The sequence below is a fragment of the Mauremys reevesii genome, linkage group 4, assembly GCF_016161935.1.
Source record: "Mauremys reevesii isolate NIE-2019 linkage group 4, ASM1616193v1, whole genome shotgun sequence".
NCBI classification, from domain to species: domain Eukaryota; kingdom Metazoa; phylum Chordata; order Testudines; family Geoemydidae; genus Mauremys; species Mauremys reevesii.
Genome location: NC_052626.1, coordinates 128,171,924 through 128,195,615, shown reverse-complemented (window position 1 = coordinate 128,195,615; position 23,692 = coordinate 128,171,924). Strand labels below are relative to the sequence as shown.

General features: G+C 49.8%; 1 protein-coding gene across 6 annotated transcripts in view; it reads right to left on the bottom strand.

The window, feature by feature from the left end:
- ITPR3 (inositol 1,4,5-trisphosphate receptor type 3) overlaps positions 1-23,692 on the bottom strand; it is a 105,389-nt gene that overhangs the window by 67,758 nt on the left and 13,939 nt on the right. For 5 of the 6 annotated variants that reach the window (XR_005597576.1, XR_005597577.1, XM_039534702.1 and 2 more), the window contains one exon: positions 3,864-3,934. Coding sequence is in view for 2 of the 6 variants with exons in the window: in XM_039534700.1 (XP_039390634.1) it covers positions 3,864-3,934 (71 nt within the window). In the remaining 4 variants the exon portion in view is untranslated. Of the gene's footprint in view, positions 1-3,863; positions 3,935-19,636; positions 19,898-23,692 lie in introns of those variants that run through there. The other variant, XM_039534701.1, reaches the window with a different exon arrangement.

The following is a 23,692-nucleotide window of genomic DNA, read 5'->3' as shown; positions in this document are numbered from 1 at the left end:
TAGTAGGCTGTTCCCATGGTTTGGACAAAGCGTTTGCTGTTGAAGGTAAAATTATTATGGGTGAGGATGAAATGGATGAGTTTGATGATGTGTTTGCGGTGGATATCTGAGGGTTGTCCATTGTCTTGTAAATATTTGGGACAGGCAGCTATGCTGTCATTGTGAGGGATGTTAGTGGATAATGAAGTGACATCCATGGGAGGTTGTTAATGTTGTAGAGTTTGTGGAATAAGTCAGTTGTGTTGTGGAGGAAGTTAGCCCTTTGTGCACTGAGTGGTTTGAAGATGGTTTCTATGAGTCCCAATATTCCTTCAGTAAGAGTGCCGTGGCCAAATAGGATGGGTCTGCCTGGGTTCCCCTGTTTGTGTATCTTGGGAAGCAAGTAGAAGGTCTCTGGGGTGGTTTAATGGGGAATGAGTTGGTAGGTCTTGGAGCTGTTTTGGGAAGGATTTGATGATATTCTTAAATTCCTGGGTAAACTGCAGTGTGGGGTGGTCTCTGAGTTCTTTATAGTAGGTGGTGTCAGAGAGTTGTCAGTAGGCCTTGTTTATGTCGTTATTACAGTTGAGGACTATGGTGGTGTCCCCTTTGTCTGCTGGGTTGATCATTATCTGGTGGCTAGAATTCAGGGACTGTATAGCTGTCCTCTCAGCAGTGGCGAGACTATGGTGGATGTGATGTTTGTTAAGGACTTCGCAGTCTGTTTTTTTCCTGAAGCAATCAGTGTCATGAACAAGACTGTGGTTTCATCCGCTCTGCGGTGTCAAGTCGGACGATTCTTTTTTCTAGTGATGTGGGGATGTGGCAATTGTGCGTGGTCTTGGCCCTGTTGTGAAAGACTTCTTTGAGGCGGAGTCGGCGGAAGGATTCTTCCCATTCTCCAGCTGTTAGCACGGTATTAGGTTCTGTGGTGGGGAGGGAAAGTTCAGTCCCTGAGAGAATACAGCTACTTCAGCTCCAGTTAGAGGCAGTATGGATCAGCTGATGATGTTTGAGTGTCGTGCCATTAATTATTATTTAACATTTATACTACAGTCGCACCTGGAGTCCTCCACCAAGTTGAGGCTCCACTGTGCTAGGCACTGTATATATGTTTTACTGGGACCACATCTTCCAGCCCAACACAAGCATCTGCAAGACCTTCTCGCTGTCCTCCTTCAAACCCCTCTTCTCTGCTGTAGTGCCTCCAATCAGCTTGGCAATGAGGGTGCTGTGACCTCTGCCTTCGCTGCTCCTTGTGCTTCCTCCATTGGTCCGTCTGCATCTACCTGGTGTCTCTTGCTCTGTTCTTAGACTGGAAGCTTTTGGGGGCAGGGCCTCTCATTTTTGTTCCATGTCTGTATGGTGCCAGGCACAAAGGGGCCCTGGGCCATGACTGGGGCACCTAGGCACAACCCACAAGACAAGTAATAGTGTCCGCTTCTCCCTTCTGCTATGCCGTGCGTGGGAGGGAAGGCAGCCCCGGAACACCAAATTCCTTCAAGAGCAATATGGTGAGCTTGAGGTGCCTTGAAGGCCAGGCCCAAGGAGGGAGTTGCAGATCCCAGCGGCTGAGAATCCCTGCTCACTTGCCTTGCCACCTCTGCTTACACCACAGAAAGCAGCGGAGCCGCGACCCAAAAGGAGTGAAGAGGAAGCGAGTGTCCATTGCTCTCCTCAGCTCACAGGCTTAGGGGCTGGAAGAACTGGGTCAGAGACCTGACTCTTGACCCAAGTCCCAACCCGGAGAGGAGCTGGCAGCTGAGGATTGGACACAGAGGGGCTAGAAAATGAAAGGTGTCCAGGAAAGAGAGAGGAAAGTTCTGGCTTCACCAGCCCATTTCCACAAGCCAGGAGCCGCCCTGCCCCTCGCTTGATTCATCACCTTTTCCATTTGGATCGGGAATCCAGAAAGCCAGCTCACAAAGGGAAACTCTGCGGCTGCGTCTCACTGAGATGGGAAATAATGACTGAGGCTCGCACCAGGATGGGGTGGAGTGGCTGGAATGTGACAGCTAAGGACGGATGGGGATTTAATGCATCTTCCTAAATCCTGCCTGCCTGCCTCATGAAAGAGCGACTTAATCTCTCCCCGAGAGGTGCAGCAAAGCAGGGCAAGCACTAGGCCTCTGGCACAGTTAGTTCCTAGAGCCAAAAACCCTGCCACAGCACAGAGGCTTGTTGCCGTCTCTGCATCCCTCCCAGTCACACATCCCTTCCTCCTCTGAGGGGTTTTGCTCCACCAACAGCCAGGATACACGAACGCAGTCACAGCAAAGAACACGCCTCATATCAGGTTGACCTTCAGAGAGGAAGGATGGACTGTGGTGAAGGCACTGGAGCGGGACTCCAGACACTGGATTCAATTGCTTGCTCTGGCTCTGACTCCCTGGGCCTCGCTTCTCCACAGGGCTAATAGACCATTTCATCATCTGTCTGGTCTATTCAGATTGCAAGCTCTTTAGGCAGGGACTGTCCTCACCTAGCACAATGGAGCCCTGACCTCACGTGCTATTGTAATAGAAACGAAAACCATCATCTCTCGCCATTAAGGAAGCTGGGGAGGGAGGGGTACAAATTCTCCTTTTCCTTCACAGCAAAGCCCAGGCACTGTAAGAGTCAGTTTCTCCAAGTCATAAAGCCAGTGGCCACTGGAGGAATCAAGAACAATATTCTGGCCTCCCATGGTTAAGGAAGATGAATTCAAACGGGAACAGGTGCAGAGACGGGCTACCAGGATGATCTGAGGAATGGAAAACCTACCTTCTGAGATGAGAGGCAAAGAGCTGAGGGGAGATATGATTGCTCTCTATAAATACATCACCAGGGAGGGAAAGGAGTTATTCAAGTTAAGCTCCAGTGTGGACACAAGAACAAATGGATACAAACTGGCCATCAACAAGTTCAGGCTTAGAATTAGAGGAAGATTTCTAACCATCAGAGGAGTGAAGTTCTGTAACAGTCTTCCAAGGGGAGCAGTGGGGCAAAAAACCTAACTGGCTTCAAGACTGAGCTTGATAAGTTTATGGAGGGGATGGTATGATGGGACTGCCTATGATGGTATGTAGCAGACCTGCGAGTGCTAGCAGCAGATATCTCCAATGGCCAGTGATGGGACATCAGATGGGGGAGGGCTCTTAGTTATTACAGAGAATTCTTTCCCAGGTGTCTGCCTAGTGGGTCTTGCCCACATGCTCAGGATCCAGCTGATCACCATATTTGGGGTTGGGAAGGACTGGCAGAGACCATGAGGAGTTTTTGCCTTCCTCTGCAGCATGAGGCACAGGTCACTTGCAGGTTTTAACTAGTGTAAATGGCAGATTCTCTGTAATTCAAAGTCTTTAAATCATGATTTGAGGACTTCAGTAACTCAGCCAGAAGTTAGGGGTCTATTACAGGAGTGGGTGGACGAGGTCCTGTGGCCTGTGATGTGCAGGAGGTCAGACTAGATGATCATGATGGTCCCTTCTGACCTTAGAGTCTATGAGTCTAAGAAGCCGGAAAGGCTACGAGGGAGCAGGATGATTATTTCCCAGCTTGACAGTCCTGGAGACTTGACAGCTCTGTCAATCCAGAGCATGTGTGGCAGCAGGGCAAGCTTCCTCGACACTGGCGCACAAATGGCATTCCACCCTAATGCAGAGAGACGCCAAGGACCTACAGGCCGTTCAGTCCCTGGCCTCTCTGTTCAGGCTGCCAGTATTGGCACCAATTGACAGAGGAGGAGGAGGGGCGGATTTGCAATATTGATGCCTGTACTACTGCTATAATAGAAGAGTGCAAGCTGGTGCCCACATTCTGCAGCAGAAGGTAGCGTGCCCCAGTAGCAGGCTTCATAAGGAACACAACAGTAGCAGCTCCTCAGGCACCACATGGCCTCTTACCCCGGAACTTCTTGGGTGGATTATCCAGATCGCCAGCTGCCGGCTCCACCACGCACCGATCGTCCACCAGCCTGGAAAACAAGCAAGCAAACAACATTTTAGAGACAATCACATTACAGCCCAGACTTCAGCTAGCTAAGCAGCTTCGCCACAAACCACAGAGCTGCCAAAAAAGCTGCGCTATCGTCACATGTTTCAAGTCTAAACATCACTAACGTTACACAAGGCTGGATCCACAAGATGACTTCCTGTGTTGTCTACCTAGATATTTGGACTCTATAAATACCTATCACCATAGCAGTTAGGTCCTCAATCAACCTACACGTATCAGGATCCTCTGCCATATATAACCTCCTGGGTTTTTCCACTGTCCAGTGTTATGGGTTGCACGCTTGCCCATCTATTAGTCCACTAGGCTGAACCACTGCAGATATGCCTTGCTGGCAAAGCTTCTGATGTTCTCTCTTGAGAATGCTCCCACTAGAACTCAGGGCACGTCTCCTCCATGACTTATTCACCAACCCAGGCTGCAAAATCTCACATATAAATCCTGACAGTGCTACTAAAGGGGAATCCCGTACTTGGCACCACAGTCTCTCCACGCTAAGTATGGCACAGAAATAGGTGGCTTAGTAACAGCCATCATGCCTCCTGGAATAACTGTAGGATTCCTGGCAGTATTTTGGAGCTTCTGCTTCTAGCCCCAGCACAACTTGGTGGGGGGAAAAAAAATGAACCAACTGTACAAGAGGAAAACATGGGACACAAAGATGGGCTCCAGACTGGAGCTTTCCCAAAAGTTTGGAAACGTTTGGACCCAGGGCTTTGCCCTGGGCCTCTCTATAAAACACATCCAGTTAACCGAACTATTTTGAAGGGAGTTTCGAGCTCAGTTCTCATCTTCTCCAAACCAGTTCAACCGTCCCCTTGTTTTAGCCTGCACGGCTCTGGCCCTTTGTATGTAATTATTCCGCCCTGATATGGTAATTCAGGCTCACATAACTTGCTAGGCAAGCATTCCCGTCTTATTAAATGTGCCACTCCGTGCTCCTTGGGCCTCGCAATTCTGTGTTACAGCCCCCTTCCTTCATGCTTTCGGTGGGTCCTCCAAGAGCCACCACTCCTCTTATTTCCAAGCTAACGATCTGATATTATTACTGGGAAAGAGCATGCGATGGCAATACTGTTATGCAGCGGTGCTGGAACAATTTTTATAGTGAGATTGCTGAGAGCCATTGAACCAAACTGTAAATCCTGTATATAATGGAAACCACTTCAAGCCAGTGCTATTATGGACAAATAGTTTATACTAAAAACTAGGGGATCACACACTTCGGTGCTTCTGTCAGCTAAGCTCACTGCACACAACAGGGATGCACATCCTTCCATTTTCTTCACTAGGTCGCTGTGTGCCCCCCTTCCATCCCTCTCTATTTCAGGGACCCCAATACCACCTCCCTCATGCCCAGGTCTCTGCATGTTCCCCCATTCTCCCCTCGCCTCTGGGGCTCTGGGTATGTCCCCTCAGTTTTAGGGGCATACGTAAAAACGTAAGTAGTTAGTTAAGCTTGTATAATTTCTAAAGTGTTGAAATAAGTCTTTTCTTTCTGCCTGGGAGATAAGTCATTCAGGATGTCAATATTTAAAACTCCATTTAGATAATGGGCAGAGATGAAATGAGGGTATTATGCAGGAAGCCATTAACAGATGACATCAACCGACGCTTTGATCTACGGACAATTACAGACCTCATTAAAAATGATAGGTCTGCTCACCAAATGCCCAGGGCTCCATGTTCCCCCTATTTCCTTCTTTGGGGCTTTGCTGATTTTCAGGAAAATCCATAGTGTTCTGCCCTTTGATGTCTAGAACTTTCCCTGACATTTTGGCATTGATCAGATATGGTGTTTAGACATTACTGAGCTCCAGACAGACAGAGAAATGCCATCATGTTGAGTGTAGAGCTGTACTTCGCCAAACAACAGACCAAAGCCAGACCTCCCTCCCCACGATACCTGATCCAGAACATGCCCAGATTCTGTTCTGCCAAACAAAATAACTTGACAGACGAGGGCTTGCAAAAGCAAAGCCACACCCTGTTTTGCCCCCCTCTCCTCTGAGGTTACTCAACTGCTGCTCCACATTCCTCACACCCTATCTAAACACAACACCTCATAGGTGTCAGGATCTCCCCCAGGCCCTGCAAGGAGGACCAGGCATAACTGGGGAACAAGCTCCTCCAGTGAGGCAAGCCACACCTGCTATGCTACTTCATCCTTCCATCCTGGCCATTGGGAGAGACATGCTGCGGGAAACTGCATGCTCGGGTAGGCACCTGTCTGCCTACAGGGAACATAAGAGCGGCCATACTGGGTCAGACCAACGGTCCATCTAGCCCAGTATCCTGTCTTGTGACAGTAGCCAATACCAGGTGCTACAGAGGGAATGAACAGAACAGGCAATCATTGAGTGATCCACCCTGTTGTCCATGCCTAGCTTCTGGCAAAGAGAGGCTAGGGATGCTCAGAGCATGAGGTTGCATCTCTGCCCATCCCCGTTAATGGTCATTGATGGACCTATCCTCCATGAAAATATCTAGTTTTCTTTTTTTAACCCTGTTACAGTTTTGTCCTTTCCAACATCCTCTGGCAAGGAGCTCCACAGGTTGACCTGTGCATTGTGTGAAGAAGTACTTTCTTGTGTTTGTTTTAAACCTGCTGTCTATTAATTTCATTGGGTGACCCCTCATTCTTGTGTTATGTGTGGGAGTAAACAACACTTCCTTATTCACTTTTCTCCACCTCATTCATGATGTTATAGCCTCTCTCATACCCCCTCCCCCAGTCATCTCTCTTCTGAGCTGAAAAGTCCCAGTCTTTTTTAATCTCTCCTCATACGGAAGTAGTCCCATTCCTCTAATCATTTTTGTTGCCCTTCTCGGTACATCTTTTCCAATTCTAATTTTTTTTTTTTTGAGATGGGGCAACCAGATCTGCATGCAGTGTTCAGGGTGTGAGTGTACCATAGATTTATAAAGAGCCATGATGATATTTTCTGTCTTATTATCTATCCCTTTCCTAACAGTTCTTGACATTCTGCTCACTTTTTTGATTGCTGCTGCACATAGAGCAGATGTTTTCAGAGAAATCAGAGGCTGTTCCCCCCCTGCCACAGGCTGCTTAAGGCAATGGGGCTGAATTCAGCCAGCGGACAACTTGTGGAGTGGCTGGAGGAAGGCGGATAGGCTGCAGACTCCAAGGGATCTGAGATCAACTAATGCGTCATCAATATCCCTCATGCACAGAGGGGGAACTGAGACAGAGAGAGATTAAGCAATTTACCCAGCATTACCCAGGAGTTTGTGGCAGAGCTGGGAATGGAACTGGATCTCATGAGTCTCGGGCCAATGCCTTAACCACCCCCCACCCTTCCTCGCAGGATCGTGCCACCTGGTTGCACCGAAGTAATCTCACGAGTGGTTTTGCCACAAGCCTGCAGGGGGACATGACAGTTTAGGGGATTGATAATGGAGTCCAGGGACTCTGAGGTCTCTGGTTCCCATAAGACACTAACTGGCTTGCCCAGGCGGAGGATTGCACTACACTCCTCTCTCATCCCCTAGAGGCTGCTGCTCCCGCTCAGCATGGAGATACCTCGGTAGGGTTGCAGAAAATTCCTTTCGATTGCTCCATCCAGAGGAATTTGGACTTTGCTCTAACTCACGGGGACAACCTGAGACCCCAACGAGAGGAAAATGCCGCCACATCCTTGAAATAGGAGGCGTGGGCAAGCGGCGACCAGAGAAGAGGTGGTTAAAAGAGAGAGAGCCAGGATATACTGGTATAAATCCAGAAGCCAGTGGGGTTACTCTGGATTGACACCCGTGTGTCTCAGAGGTCAGAATCTGACCCAAGTCTTTACCAACACCTCCTTCAAGTGACCTCTGACCTCTCCCTCTTCATTCCCTGTTTCCTGGAAGCCTGGGACAGGGACGCAGCAGCTTCCTGTTTAATTCCCTTGGATGTCTTTTAAAGCTATTGCATCAGAAGCTCTCAGGCGCCTTAGACATCAGTACAGCACCTGGCACAACGGGGGCCTAAATTAATAGTAATAAAGTTTTATCTGCCACACTGATTCTGCCTGGCCCTCTCCCCATTCTACTCAGCAGCAGGTTGGAGGAGCACGACCCTCCAGTAGTTGAGTTTATTGGGAATTGGTCGCACATAGCTCTATCCAGTAACCACTGCCAGGATGTGGGTTACAGACAGATCCCCTAAACTGGGAGCCTGATACGAAGTCCATGAAACCCATGAGGAAGACTCCCAGTGACTACACTAGGCTTTGGAGGAGAGGACAGGGAATGGGGTGGGCCTTGTACTGAACCAATGCAATGTCTGTGAACCAGTGCTGCACCGTAAGGAGGACGATTGTGCTGCTGGAGTTGTAAATGACGTCAGAAGTGCATTCAACTGTTGTCAGCTCCCAAGCTATCATCACAAGGCTTGTGAGCATTGGTGGTTTTCTTCAGGCACCAGCTCCTGGAGTCATGGGATAATCCAAGACACTCAGCTTTCATTTAAAAAAGAAAAGCAAGTCCCTAGCCCTCTGGTTGCAGAGAAAAGCTTAGAGGCTCAAAAACCAAAAAGTAAATAACCCTTCCCCTCCGCCCAATGTGTATTATTTTCAAATCTCACAATCTTAAGTCCATTTCATGACAGGGGATGGTGAGGGAGGCTGACTCATGACTTTTGAACACACAGGGTTGCCAGTAGCATGGATGAGAAGGAGAGTGGATAACAGAGACACTTTGCCCAAGGCCAGCATACTGTCTGCAGTGTGCTGCTAGAAGTAAGGGTGTGCTGCTGGAGTCTGACCTGGCATCAGAAGAGCGTGGCGATGCTAGAGTCTCAAGGGGGTAGGCACAGGCCAGAAAGGGAAAGGAAAGAAGGGAGCAGAGAGGAAGGGGGAGCCAGATACAGAGAAGTGGGGCAGGGAGGGCAGCTGCATTTTGCACAGCATGCACAGGGGCAGCGCAAGTGCAATGCCTCAATCAGGCTTGGGGGTTTTATTACCCAAGGGGGCAGATTGCTCAAACAAACCTTTACTGTAGTCAAACGGGAGCAGTTAGACTGCAAGCAAATTAGGGGGGTTCCCCCCTTATCTGTAGCCCAGGCTTCCTATGTGTACACACTTCCTCTAAAGCAGCTAATTACGGTCTCCCCTCCTGCCTTGCCGTTCCCCAGCTGTAGCAGGAGGAGGAAGCTAGAGATACGCGAGAAGGGAGAGTGCCTGTACTCTGCCCTCCCAGCTGGCTACATGCACACCGGGAACGCGGGTATGCAGAACACACACAGAGCCTGGTCGTGAGGCCCTTGGGCAGGTTATACTCCTGGCAGAACGAGCGTGGACTTCAGCGTGGGCTCAGCCTGAGTAAATCCCAAGGGAGCGATGTAGGACTTGATCTCTGGAAAGGGAAAAGCCTCCACTGCCCCTGCAGCCACGTGCAGCTAGCTCAGCGAGAAGTGGAACGGAGGAGACGTCCTTAAATGAGAGCAGCCAGAATTATATATACACTCAGCAGGGACCCAGGCGGGGCCTGCAGAAATTGTCCTTGCTCTTTTGTACATCTAACTTCATCAAAAAGCTCCAAGCAGATGCACTTGTCTCCCTCCCTTCCCGCACTGTAATCTGGATTGTGCTCTGATAAACTGGGAGTTTACTGGCTCTGCTACTGACTCACTGCCTGTCCTTGGGCAAATCCCTTCGGCCACAGTTTTCAAATTTAGGGCTGGGATTTTGGACAGAGCTGATGGGGTTCAGTCAGTCCCCATGGACTTTCAATGGGTGTTGGATGTCTGACACCCTTAGGCCACTCAGTCCTTAACTAAAACCAGATTTCAAAGATATTTAGGTGCTTAAAGATGCAGCTCCTAAAGCACCTGGGCAAGGTGGGCCCCTAATTCCCATTGATTTCCATGAGAGTTAGGTGCCTTTGTCTAAAGGATCGGCTCTAGGAATTCTTTTGAGGAAATTCTATGGCCTGTGCTCTGCAGGTGGTCAGACCAGATGATCACAATGGTCCCTTCTGGCCACAGAATCTCTGACTCTAACCTTCTTTGGTGCTTTTCAAATCCCAGCAGGTGTCTAGCTGCACTTTTAGGTGCCTAAATAAAAGTGGCCTGATCATCAGCAGATCCAAGCACCCCCAGCTCCCGCTGACTCCAGCCAAGTTCCAAAATTTGGGCCTTAACGGCTCTTCACTTGCATTTACCACTCCCTAACACAGGGTTAATAACACGGACCCAGCTCGCTGCAAGTCTAAATTCATTAAATGATCACAAAGGGGATTCAGATCCTTTGATCCTGGGATTACAAGCTCTATAGGAATGCAGAGTCTTATTTTTATTAAACTGATACCCTGGAATAACATTCTCCCATAAAACACCTGAAAACAAAGGCTCCTAATGCTGTTGACATGAGTCATCTATAATAGCGCAGAGGCAGACATGACTCAACTCATGCCTGGTATTAGATGCCACTTTTTGGTGTGCGAAAGCTCACACAGGTAGAGCTGCCCATCGTAGCTGAAGAGTATGGAGATGTGGGAGCCAATTTACATTCTGGATTTGGAAAGCTGCTGGCAGGGCACTTGGGTGCTAAGATAGTTGCTAAAGTTGGTCTATAAATGAGAATCAGGCCTTCAGTGTTTAAGCATCTGAGGAAGATACATTGAGAAGCAGCAGCCTAATGTGTTTGTGAAACAAACAAATCATGCCACCTTTTTTGTAAATTTCACCCTTTGGGATGTTAACCAATGTAGGGCCTGATGCTGCGTCCTGTGGTTTATTGCCCTCCATCCAGCAAGGCACATAAGCATCTGATTAACTGTAAGTACTCCTGTTGATATTAATGGGACTACTCGAACACTTCAAGTTAAGTACATGCTTAAGTGCCTGGCTGGATCGGGGCCAGCATACTTGTCCATTGCAGGATCAGGCTTTTAATGGATAGTTCAGTGGAAGCAGCAAATTTCAGCACTTGAAACACATTTGATAGGTCCCTAACTTTTTCCCAGGGGAAATCAGCCATATATAATGACACTAGCTCTTAGGGAAAAGCTTAATAACTTTTAGAACCATTTGGCCAGCAGAACTAGATTCCTTGGGAAGATGAAGTGTCACCACCTCAGGAGAACAGTGGTAGCCTTCAACAGAGGTGCATTGGGCTGGATGGGTTTAGAGAACAGGGGGCCAAAATTCTGCTCTTAGTTCCCTGCAGTAGCACCAGTGCATTTGAAAACAGATTTGAGCCCCATGAATTCAAGCTTGCTGCGATGCAGCGGAGATGGACAATCCAAGCTTGCAAGCCAAATTACAGTAGGGCAGTAGCACTGCTCTAGTTAAGGTGGAGACTAATTGACCATCTAGCAGCCAGTTTTCCTAAGTGCCCAAAATAACTGTGTGAGTAAGTGGCAGCTTACTCACCGATACCCTGCATGAGACTAGCTCCCTGGGATGGGGCCTGCACATGCATTGGAATGAATCCTGGCAGTGGCATTAGAACGGTGCACTCGTCACATCCCGTGAGCTATAAATTACTGAAGTGCTTCCAGCTGTCCGGTTGCAGGGAAGTACTGAGCTGGTGTCGGTATTTCTTACTGCACTGAGTTGTGGATTAAACAGGGTTAGTTCAACTCTTCTGGAGCCCGTTAGAAACCAACCACCATGAAGCGAATGTAGTGCTGAGGACAGGGACCTGCTGGACAGCTCTGAAGATGAATGTCCTCCCTTCACAGAGCAGGGACAGCACAGATGCTTTTTCATCCCACCTTTGGGAGCCCTGTTCTGACCTTAGCCTCTCTGCAGAGGCTGCTAGTAACGGCACTGGATTAGTGCTGGTTCTGTCACACGGATAACTGTACTCTAAGCTCTGGCCTGAAACCAGCAATGCCTCTCCCACAGGTCACAGTCACCAGCTGAAGTTAACTATTGGTCCTTCCCAGCCACGGCTGGATTCAAGCCAGACAGTTGAAAACGAGAGAGTCTCTGTATCCCTTTACCAGCCCCCAAGCCAGCCAGTCCCCTATCGGCCTCTCTATCGTCCCACTGAGGACTACACCACTGTCTACAACCCCTTCCGAGAGGGACATGTAGAATCACGACCGTGGCAGCTACAAAAATGGGGCTGTTTGACTGAGCCAATCTCAGAGCACCACCGGCAGGAGGTTACAGGAGGAAAATACACTTCCTCAGTGTCCCTCTCTCCTCCTAATTGCCAGGAGGCACGCTCTCTCGGACCCGGAGGGACAGTTACCCTTTACCCAGCTCCATTTCCCTGAACTGCCCCGCCTCTTCAATCCACCTGCAATCACAATAACAGTTATCAAAGGCGTGATTTCAAATTAAACAACAGACACTTATTCAAGTATGTTTACACACAGCCCTTCCCTTCTGCGAGGCCCGGAATATGCAATATGCATGCCCAGTGACTCATGCACACTCGCTGCTCGCCGTACAGTCCATGAGCACTATTCTGCACGTGGCTTAGCTGACCAGCCCCAGGCATTGTATTCCCTGGAGACCCCTGAAAGGGCTTGCTAATGGGTGTGGCCTGAATCAGCTCTAACGCTACTTCTCATGAGAGACTGAGCCCAAAACGCACTTCCCCACGGCCCTGGTTCCATTTATTCTGCTTTGGCCATTAGAACTCAAGGCTGGAAGTGAGATGGCAAACAGCAAAGAGGCAGGAAGTGATTAGAGCATGGGCTCTAGTCCCTGTTCGGCCCTGGACTTGCAGTGTGATCACATTCAAAAAACCCAAGCCTCTGTGCCTCGGTTTCCCCATCTATAAATGCGGATAATAGTTGTCAGTTTTGTAAAGCAGTTTGAAATCCTTAGATGGAAAAACCTCTCTCAGTACCTAGTATTACTTACTACCAGCAACAACACCTGGGGATCTGTCATATCTTGGGGACACTTCTCCAGATTCCTCACCGGGATTTTGAAAGCACCAAAGAAGCCACTATCCTCCACAGACTCCTTCCCAGGTTTTGCAGTGAGCCCAGTGCAAGGTTTTATGCCTCTAGTCACTGCCAGGCAAGGTACCCGGGCAGGGAGGGTCCATAAAGCTCAGAATTCTGTACCTCGTGATCAAGGCTCCATGCTTGGTTTCAAGCAGCTAAACAATAACCACAAACCAGGACTGTGGGGAGGGTGAGAGCGTGCGAACAGCCGCACTGGTGGAAGGTGCTCAGATGCTCCAGCGCTGATGGCAATATAAGCAGCTTCATAGAACTGACCAGACCTGGCCCTAGCACCAGACCTCCCTGTGTGGACTTTGGCTGATTGGAGGGCATGGCTTATGCGTCCCTGCTTCCAGAAGTGTTGCCTTAAGGTGGCACTCCAGGAAACAGGTCCGCTTTCACGCCATCCCACTGTTGTCTTTTAGTGCTTTGTGTCTCTTTCCTGGAAGCATTTTCCCCCTGCAAGGAGAAATAGGTCACTTGGGGATAAAGGTGGCATTGGCCTCTGATGAGTTCCAGCAGTTAAACGCTCCCCCCATCGCTCTGCATGGGATGCTTTTAATGGCATTATTACTTAACACTTAATATGTCAGGCACTGGGAGGGGGCCTCAGTGGTTAGACTGGCAGCAACTGTCAGGACTCCTGGGTTCCATTTCCAGCTCTGGATGGAGGACGTGCTCAAAGCTCAGAACAGGAAACTGAGAGGCAGGATTCCTGGGTTCCTTTCTCTCTCCTCAGCCACCGACTTGCTGTGTAACCGTGCGTCACCTGTAACAGCGGCTATAACAAAGATCGCTGCCTCACCGTAACATGGGGGTTGGGAGGTTTCCTTCGTTAGTGTCTGTAAAGACTTTTGAGATTTCCACTTGCAAGGTGCCGTCTGAGAGAAGCATTAATACTACAGAGGGAGATTTGCCGAGGCAGAAAGGGGACTTAGATGCTGAAAGTCAATAGAAGGTGGATGCTTAGCTACCCATTTTGCCTTTATAAATCTCACCCTGAAGTGATCTGTAGATGTAGGACAAGGAGTGAAAGTATATAAATTAGAAACATTCCCTAAGTGGCAAACCTATACATCTCCTACGGTAGGAGGACTAAGGCACCAATGAATTGACTAAAGCTTTTCTCTCCCGAGCCCTTTGCTTAGCAAAGCGTGTGACATGCAACTCCATGACCTTTGCAGCCGCTTTTGTCCTGGGCTGTTTGAAACTGCCGTTTCTTTAGACATCTTTTGTGGGCGGCAGCCAAACGACTTTCAGCCAAGTCATGCAGCAGCCGTTCCCCTCGGTGCACAAGTTGCTTCTAATCAGGCCTGGGGGGGCAGATTGAGATCAGGGTTCGGGTTTCTCCATCAAACGAGCTCCTGGGGGGCGGACAGCCAGATAAAAACTACCGCGAGGTCTGGCACCATTAATACTTCTTTTCCCCCCCTTTTCCTCCACGGAGTTAATGGGAAACCTCTAAAACACTAACACTATTGTTAAAGGGTGTAACTGGCACTGTTGTTTGGCCCTAGGATAATTCCCCCCACACATCTGGTCACTGCCACTATCTTAAATCTTTGGAGCTCACCCTTTCATTTTGCCAGGGAGTCTTTAATTACCTCCTCTAGTCGTTCTAACTTGGTCATTTCTTCTAATTTCAGCATTCTGGCTAGTTCTATGCCCCAGTCCAGCAAAGTGCTTTAAGCAAGCGAGCAGTCCCATTCACTGCAGCAGGGCTATTCAGGTATGAAGGTGCCTAAAGGCTGTTCTAGACTGAGACCGTGACACCACATGTGACTTGGGGGAACACCTTGTCTCCGGGTTAAAGCAGGAGACTGAAGCTCCGAGTGCCCTCAGCTCCCACTGAAGTCAGTGGGAGTTGAGGAGGCTCCGCATACTGCAAAACTCAACCCTGGGCATTAGGGTCTTGAGTTCTATTCCCGGTTCTGTCACTGAGTGCCCTTAGTCAAGTTTCTTCCCTGCTCTATGCCTCAGTTTCCCTATCTGTAAGATAGGGGTGAATGACACCCTCCCCAGACAGGCTGGGGTTGTGAGGCTTAATTAACATTAACAAAGGACCAGATTCTGATAGCCTTACTCCACAGAGGGTCCCACTGATCTCAGTGAGGTTGTTTGAAGAGTAAGGTAATATACAGCATGGATAAAGCTATTGGAATCGGGCTAAAGTGCTTGGAGATCTTCCCATGAGAACTGCAAAGTGATGGTGTTTACTCTTAGCAAGGGTCTCCATTCATTGACACAACAGACCTCAAGAATATAAGCTCACACAAGCCTCTATGCTGCCACAACAAAAATTGAGTAGGGTTCCCTTGCAAGGTAGTGATATAACTTGCATTCATGTGTGTTTATGTAGGATATAAGCTTAGAGATTAGTTGGCCAATAGGTTCCTTGGCCACTGCATGCCATAACTGATAGCTCAACAGTCTATTTCGGTGGCAAAAGCTTGATAATGACCATTAACTGTTCAAGATGCCCCTTGGCCATATTCTGGTCAAATTACAACACAAGAGCAGCCATACTGGGTCAGACCAAAGGTCCATCCAGCCCAGTATCCTGTCTTCCGACAGTGGCCAATGCCAGGTGCCCCAGAGGGAATTAACAGAACAGAGAATCATCAAGTGATCCATCCCCTGTTGCCCATTCCCAGCTTCTGGCAAACAGAGGCTAGGGACACCATCCTTGCCCATCCTGGCTAATAGCCATGGACGGACCTCTCCTCCGTGAACTTATCTAGTTCTTTTTTAACCCGGTTATAGTCTTGGCCTTAACAACATCCTCTGGCAAGGAGTTGCACAGACTGACTGTGTGTTGTGTGGGAAAACAAACAAACAACTTTTGTTTGTTTTAAACCTGCTGCCTATTAATTTCATTTGGTGACCCCTAGTTCTTGTGTTATGAGGAGTCAATAACACGACCTTATTCACTTTCTCCACATCAGTCATGATTTTATAGACCTCTATCATATCCCCCGAGTCGTCTCTTTTCCAAACTGTAAAGTCCCAGTCTTATTACCCTCTCTGCATATGGCAGCCATTCCATACCCCTCATCATTTTTGTTGCCCATTCTGAACCTTTTCCCAATTCCAATATAACTTTTTTGAAATGGGGCAATCACATCTGCACACAGTATTCAAGATGTGGGCGTACCATGGATTTATATAGAGGCAATATGATATTTTATCTTATTATCTATCCCTTTCTTAATGATTCCCAACATTCTGTTTACTTTTTTGACTGCCGCTGCACATTGAGTGAATGTTTTCAGAGAACTATCCACAATGACTTCAAGATCTCTCTCTTGAGCGGTAACAGCTAATTTATACCCCATCATTTTATATGTATAGTTGGGATTATGTTCTCCCCTTAGAAACACACACACACACACACACACACACACACACACACACACACACACACACACACACACACACACACACACACACACACACACACACACACACACACACACACACACACACACACACACACACACACACACACACACACACCCCTTCCCATTGCCTCTACTAACAAATCATGCTGGTGTCCAAGGGCAGAAGTTGGCCCCATGCCTTCCATCCCACCAGAGGCTCTGAGCTGTAGCAAGGGGATGGTTCAGCTCCATGTACTAACAAGAGAACAAGTCCCACAGTTTAAGACTACCCCTAGACAGATGGCTCACTGCAGACAGCAAAAATCACAGAACTTCAGCCAGAGCAATTCCTACATCATAGACCCTTTTTAAAAATGATTTGTATTACCACAGCATCTGGAATCCCAGTCACTGTGCAAAACACAGAACAAGACGACTGCCCCTGCCCAAAGAGCTTCCAATTTAAATAGTTAAATCAAGTTCATCCCCGTGCATGCCTTTGAGGATTGTTCCTTATACACTATTTGCGTGAGTTCTACCAGTCTCCTTTTAAATGACCCGAGCAACTACTAATCCTGGTTAGTGTTCTGCCCCGTTACAGCCACCAGAGAAATTCTCTGGAGGAGGAGGAGGAGATCTAAGTTCAATTTCACCAGGTGTATGAGGCCATCCAACACCGAAGAGATCTTCAGAAAGGCAGAACCTTCTGTGTTAAAAAATGGCCTCTCAATGTCCCCTGAGAGTGCTGGTTTTATTTTTCCTACATGTGCCTCTTGGCCGAGTTCCGATCTCGCTCACACAGGTGCCAATCTGCCAGCACCCTAGTGATGTCCATGGAGCGGCACTGTCATAAGCCCCATGACAGTGAGAGGAGTAACTGGGCCAATCACACAGGCAGACCGTTTCAGATACAATCCTACCCGTAGCCTACGCTACATAATGCTTCCACTCATTATGGTCGCTTGGCACCTAGAACTGGCTTCTGTCATTCAAGACACTCCAGCTAACCAAAAGGATCCCACTTCAGATTCTCTGTGTCAGCAATTCACCTTCCAGGACTGCAGCTTACTTTCCTCTCTGCTCTCTGGCTGCTGCTAGGGAGGATGTCAACACAGACGGATGGGGAGTTTCCGGTACCCTGCTCAGCTGAGTTTAAAGCGCTAGGGCCAGGGCTAGCTAAGCTATTTGACTAGCAAATGAACTAAACAAGATGCACACTGTGAAGAGGGTTTGGGAGACGCACTCTCAGCAAGTAACTCCACTTCTTTATCACAGCAATGATTTAAAGTGTGCGTGCGCAGTTCCTAGCATCCAGTACAAGGATTTCATGCCCTGGTCAGAGCGGGGGTGTCACTGGGATAACAATGAGCAAAGGAAAAGATCTCAGTCCAAATACAATGTCCCAATAGTGAGACCTTGGGAATGTTTTCCCCACTAGTTCAGGACCATGCACAGTACTTGCATGTCTGCATATGTATGTGTAAGTTTGTGTGCAGTGGGTCTGTTTGTGTGTGTGAAAATTTATGTGGGATCGGGAAGGAATTTCCCCCCAGTCAGATTGGCAGCATCCTTGGGGGCGGTTTCAACTTCCTTTGCAGCATCTAGGTGTGGGTCACTTGCCAGGATCCTGCCACTGAAGGGTCTTGGTGCATCTCGGTCCCTCCTATTCTCTGCCTGTAGCACAGTAATAGCTTAGTCTCCCATGGGCTGTAATACATGAGTCTCATTTCAGTTGCTGGGCTTAAGGTGTGGAGGGTGTTGGTGGCCTGTGATGTACAGGAGAGCAGACCGGATGATCTGGTGGCCTTCTCTGGCTTTAAACTCTATGAGCACATTGTACTGTGTGTTCATGTACATATTTATAAACTTGGGTGCATGGGTGTAGGTGTGTTTTGTGCGGACATGAGCATGTGTCCGTATCTGCCATCGCCATGTGTATTTACACACCTGTGGCTGTCCATAGGCAAGCGTGTGGAGCTGAGTGTGTGTGCATCAAGGTGCGTGAGATAATATCTTATGGGATCAAATTCTGTCGGCGAGAGAAAAGCTTTTCTGTGTCGCTCGAAATCTTGTCTCTCATCAGCAGAAGTTGGTCCAATAAAAGAGATTCCCTCACCTGCCTTGTCTCTCTAATATCCTGGGACCGAGACAGCTACAGCCACACTGCAGATCTGTGTGTGTCAGTGGGGACTCAGTCAGAGAGAACCATAGGGTGTGTCCATGTCCAGCAGCCTGAATAAAGAATCCTCTTTGCATGCAACACAGCCCAGGCCTGCCTCCTCACTATGCCACAGGGGAATCCTCTGAGCCTCTCCAGGGTACAAAAGACTCCTATGGGGTAGTTGGGGAGGGAAAGAAACTAGTGTAAATGGAGGGGAACCTTTAGCACCCAGGACACAAAGTCATGCACTATCCAGCCAGTCCCCAAGTTGTATCATGGATTTGCTGGCACCACTTCACTAGACCGGCTTGCTTGGGGGAAAGATCGACAAGAAGATGCCCAAAGCAGGGTGTCAGAGGGTGTGTCCTCTGGCCCAGAGCTGCCTTAATGTCACCCAAAAAACCGCAGAGAGAATATTCTGCAGAGCCCCAGGGTTAAGGATATAGCCCTCTCCTGCCTCCCCCAGTGCACATGGTTCAAACTCCATGCAGGGGAATCATACAACTTCAATATGGGAGCGCCCTACCAGAGCATCAGCACAGACCCTCACAGGTGCAGAACACAGCCTCCCCGCACTGCCCTGGAGCAAGGACCAAAACAGTGCTTAGTTTGTAATGAAAGAGGTGCCAGGGCTCAAGCAATTTAACTTTCTTAAACAATGCAGTGAGCGGCCCAGAGGTGCCGGAGCTCCGAACTGCTCAGCCCTGGCACAAATGAAGCACTGGGACCATTGATTATTTAATGGACCCAATACTTCAATATTAGTCTTGCCCATGATCTGCCACGGAACCTTGCTGGGCATGTCCCGGTGCACCTCACCCCTGCTCCTCAGGGGTAGAGAAACAGATCCCAATTCCCACCCCAGCAACAGGTGGGAGCGGGGGTGGGGGGAAGCGCAGTCGGCACATGCAAGGGGACGGGGCAGCAATTGTCACACTGGAGCAGAGTTCCGGGCCACCCAGTCCAGGATCTTGTCTTCAACAGCTGCTTCCGAGGAAAGTGCAAGTAACCTGACCGCAGAATCCGCCTCACCCTGACCTCTCTAGTTCTCTCGAGCGCCTTTGACCCGAGGCAGCCAGCCAGCCCTTTCAGCCTCTACCTAGCCACACAGTCACTTCCTTTTTTTACATAAATGAAAATAATCCAGCTCACTTAGCAGGCGGCCCCCTCCCCGCTCCGGTGCAGCCCCCCCAGGCGCTGGTCCACTCACCCCAGCGTGCTGATGAAGCCATTGACCGACCCTTCGGCGTACAGGGAGACGATGTCCCCGATGTGCAAGAAGCTGGACATCTCATTCATGATTCCCACGACCTGTCCCCGGCGGCGCCCTGCTTCCTGGAGTCGCGGTCCTCAGCCCAGTTCCACCACCACGTGGGTGCACCGGAACCCGCGGTCCAAAGGATCCTTCCCCACCCCCGGAGCGGAGCCAGGAGGGGAGGGGGGGTTACATGTGCTCCCCAGTGCAGGAGCGCGCAAACAGGCAGCGCTGGAGCTGGGCTTGGAGGGAGGGGGGAATCAATTACAGATTTGCATGAGGGCTCCGGCATAGTTTGCTACCTGCAGCCAATGACAACCGACCAGGAAGTCCTGCTGAACCCAAGCATGCAAATTTCGCCTGCATGGGGTGCCACGCCGTCCGAGGCCCCACCCCTTCTCCCTCCGACTTGGGGAACTCCTTGCTGCCCCGGAGCGGCGCCCAGGAGCCCCATGCAGCGGGGTGGGGGTTTCACACACACACACCGCTCGCCGGGGCTCGCTCCCACCGCGCCCGTTCACACAGCAGAGCGAAGGCTGCTCCGCTTAGTGCAGCCCGGGCCGTCACGCTGCGCTTGTCGCTTCCTGTGCTCAGTGGTGCAAGAACAGTTTGTATAGTGGAGGGGCTGAGAGCCACTGAACCAAACTAACCCCTATGATGGAAACCGCTTCAAGCTGGGGGGGAGGCGGCAGCACCCCCAGTTCCAGCACCTCTGTCCTGTGGGTGCCTGGGTGGCTCAGCCAGCGGGCGAGAGCCTTAGGGGCAGGTTCTCTGCCTTCCCCTCTGGTTTGGCTAGCAGCCCCTCGCTGGCACAGGCCCCAGGGCGATTTCACCCCAGCTGATGTATTTACATGTTGGTCCTGCACCAGATCTCACGGGGGCCACTAGGAAAGAGGGAGGGAGGGTTAAACTGTGCAATGGGGCTTTGTAACCCCCTGCTTTCTCTCTCTCTCTCTCTCTCACACACACACACACACACACAGAGGAATCCGGACTCCTAGTCCCCCTGCTCCAACCCATAGACTCCACTCCCTCCGAGCTGAGAATTGAACCCAGGAGTCTGCCCCTCCCAGCTTCTCCTCTAACCCGCGCACTCCCCTCCCATCACAGAGCTGGGAACAACCCCACGGTGCCAGCTCCCAGTCCACTTTTCCCTCCTAGATGTGGGAGTCCTGACTCGCAGCCCACCCTTCTCTAACCCACTAGACCCCCCCTCCCCTCCCCTCCCAAGCTAGGAACTGAAGACCCCTGAGTCCTGACTCCCGGTCTCCTTGCTCTGATTTCTGGGTGCTGAGATTAAGGATGAGACGTTTCCCACTGGAAGGAACATTTGGGAGGAAGAGCAGCGTGATCAGGAGAGAACGGCTCTTTCACACACCACTGGAGATGCCTGTGAGGGTTTAGTAAATAGGGAGATTTTGACCCACAGCATTCTCTCCATTTCCTCTGGGACTTGCTGGGAGTGGGGGGCGGGGGGAATTCAGCATTCACTGCACATGGGAATCCCCGGAGCTAGTCACTTCTGATTGGTTGCAAAGCTCTCTGCGGGCTTGTGCCAGCCTGCCTCAGAGACCTTACCTCTCTCCACCCTCAGCTCATCCATCCCCAGGCCTCCCTCTGTCCTGCAATCTGGCCCTAGGGGATAAGAGCTCCTTCGCCTCCACAGCCTACAAACAAACAGTGATGATAAAGCCTCATTTAGGGCCAGGTGGGTCCCCACCCACATGTGAGGCAGGGACCAGCCACCCTTGCAACCCCTGAGGGCTTTGGAGGAGGTGGAATTGGCCAGTTGTGGCAGGGACCGTGCCAGGTTCAGCACACTGGGAGGTTTGGCATGGGACTTTAATCTGGCCCATGCACAGCAAGGTGCTTTGAGAGGCAGTCTTACTACCCTAGAACACCCTCTAGAGAACTGGGGGGGGGGCAGTCCCCAAAGCTTGGCTGGGTCTTATTGGTACAATATATCTCACTGCACACAACACGGCCAAGAATCAGAGCCATGGAGCCCATGCAAGAATAAGGATTAGGAGGAGACCTGTATGGGGGCAGAATATCCCACATCTGCCTACTGCAGGGTTCCTGGACCTTCCTCTGAAGCATCTGCTGCTGGCCAAAGCCAGGTTCCTGGACTAGAGGGATCACAAGTCTGACCCGATCTGGCAGCAACTTTGTTCCTAATAAAGTGTCAGTGGAAGGGCACCTTATGGACACTATAGTCATTCCAGTTCCATACATTTAAATGTGATGCTCGCTCTTGCTCACTATCAGCAACATTTTTTTAATAGAGTCTTGCGCTTGTGATTCATTTCCCCCAGCCCTTCCTTGCCAACAAACAAACAAACACACAACTTGTGAAATCTAAATCTTGCCCTAAAATGCTGTTGTTTTTTTCTGCTAGGAAACAGACAAATCCCCTGGCAGAACAGGGAAAAAATCTAGTGCAATTCCTACAGGGAAGCTGTGAGTTCAGGTCCAGCAGGATTAGCTGCCTTTTCAGCACAGGACGAATTTAGCATCCCCTATCCAGGGTGGTGGAGGTGAGAATCAGAGAGAAACTTATCTGGCTTTAGCTGCGGTGAAGTTCTCAACATGGGCTCAGAGAAAATACCTCCAGAAATCAAACACTGAAAGCTTGCCCACCAATACTCAACTGCTCTGATAAGAAGGGGAAACAGACCTCATGTCAGGTGGAATATATTGTTCTAGGGATTAGAGCACAGGACTCTTGGATTCTCTTCCTCGCCCCATCACTCTTTTGCTGTGTAACCTTGGGCCAGTCGTGATCTCTCCATGCCTCAGCAAAATGGGGTTCATGAAGGTAGTCACTCACACAGGGTTTGGTTAATTAGCATTTGCAACGTGCTTTTGAAATCCCTAAGTGAAACCCGCTTCAGAAGTGCAAAATATTGTACTGAACCAATGCAAGGCTGGCCTGATTTCTGCTCACCAAGAGAATAGGGGACACGAAGCAGAAACCATTAAAAATATTATAAATAAGATCAAGCTCAGACAGTCATACCCCATTTCTAGCACAGTCTTGTTCACAGCATCACAGGACTGGGTATTTTAGCTCAGCTCAGCAACCCATCCAGGGGCGGCTCTAGGAATTTGGCCGCTCCAAGCAGGACGGCACGCCGCAGGGGGGCGCGCTGCCGGTCGCCGGTCCCGTGGCTCCAGGGGACCTCTTGCAGACGTGCCTGCGGAGGGCGTGCTGGTCTCGCGGCTCCGGTGGAGCATCCACAGGCATGACTGCGGAAGGTCTGCCGGAGCCGCCTGCTGCCCTGCCGGCAAAATGCCGCCCCAAGCGCGCACTTGGCACGCTGGGGTCTGGAGCCGGCCCTGAACCCATCCAATTTGGTAGTACTGGCCAATACTTTATGTTTCGAAGGAAGGTGGAAACACTCTCCCAACACACCTCTTTGTATTGTAAAATGCTGTCCAGGGCTGGGGGGTAAAGAACAGGTTCAGACCCCCAGCACTTACAATCAATGCCCTTTACAATGCTGGGAAAGGCTCATTATGCCCATTGTACAGATAGGGAAACTGTGGCTCCAATGCAGGTGACATGACTTACCCAACACACTGCAGTGTTTTTCCTGGCTCTGCTATGGGTAAACCCCAAATCCTCTGCTTCTCCAACTTAATGTTTTAACAATTGGGCCATGCTGCATCCTGGAGGGCCGCTCTCCAGTTAAATGGTTAATCTACAGTGCAAAGATGAGCCTCAATCAAAACCTAGGATCCCAGTCACCCCACATCCCCGACAGTAGGACAGATCAGATCCGCAAAATCCAAAACTTCACAGTCTCAGCTCCCCACCCCATGGGGTTAAACCCCTTCAAGCTCAGCTGGTGCAAATCTTAAGCTTCACATATGTCAGTACTGGATACAAATATATTCATCCCTATGACATGCAGTAATGGAGGGGCCTCACCAGCAACTAATAAACTATTTGAAACAAGAATCCAGCACTGTGGGCAGGCAGTTTCTAGGAGATTACTGTATTTGTCT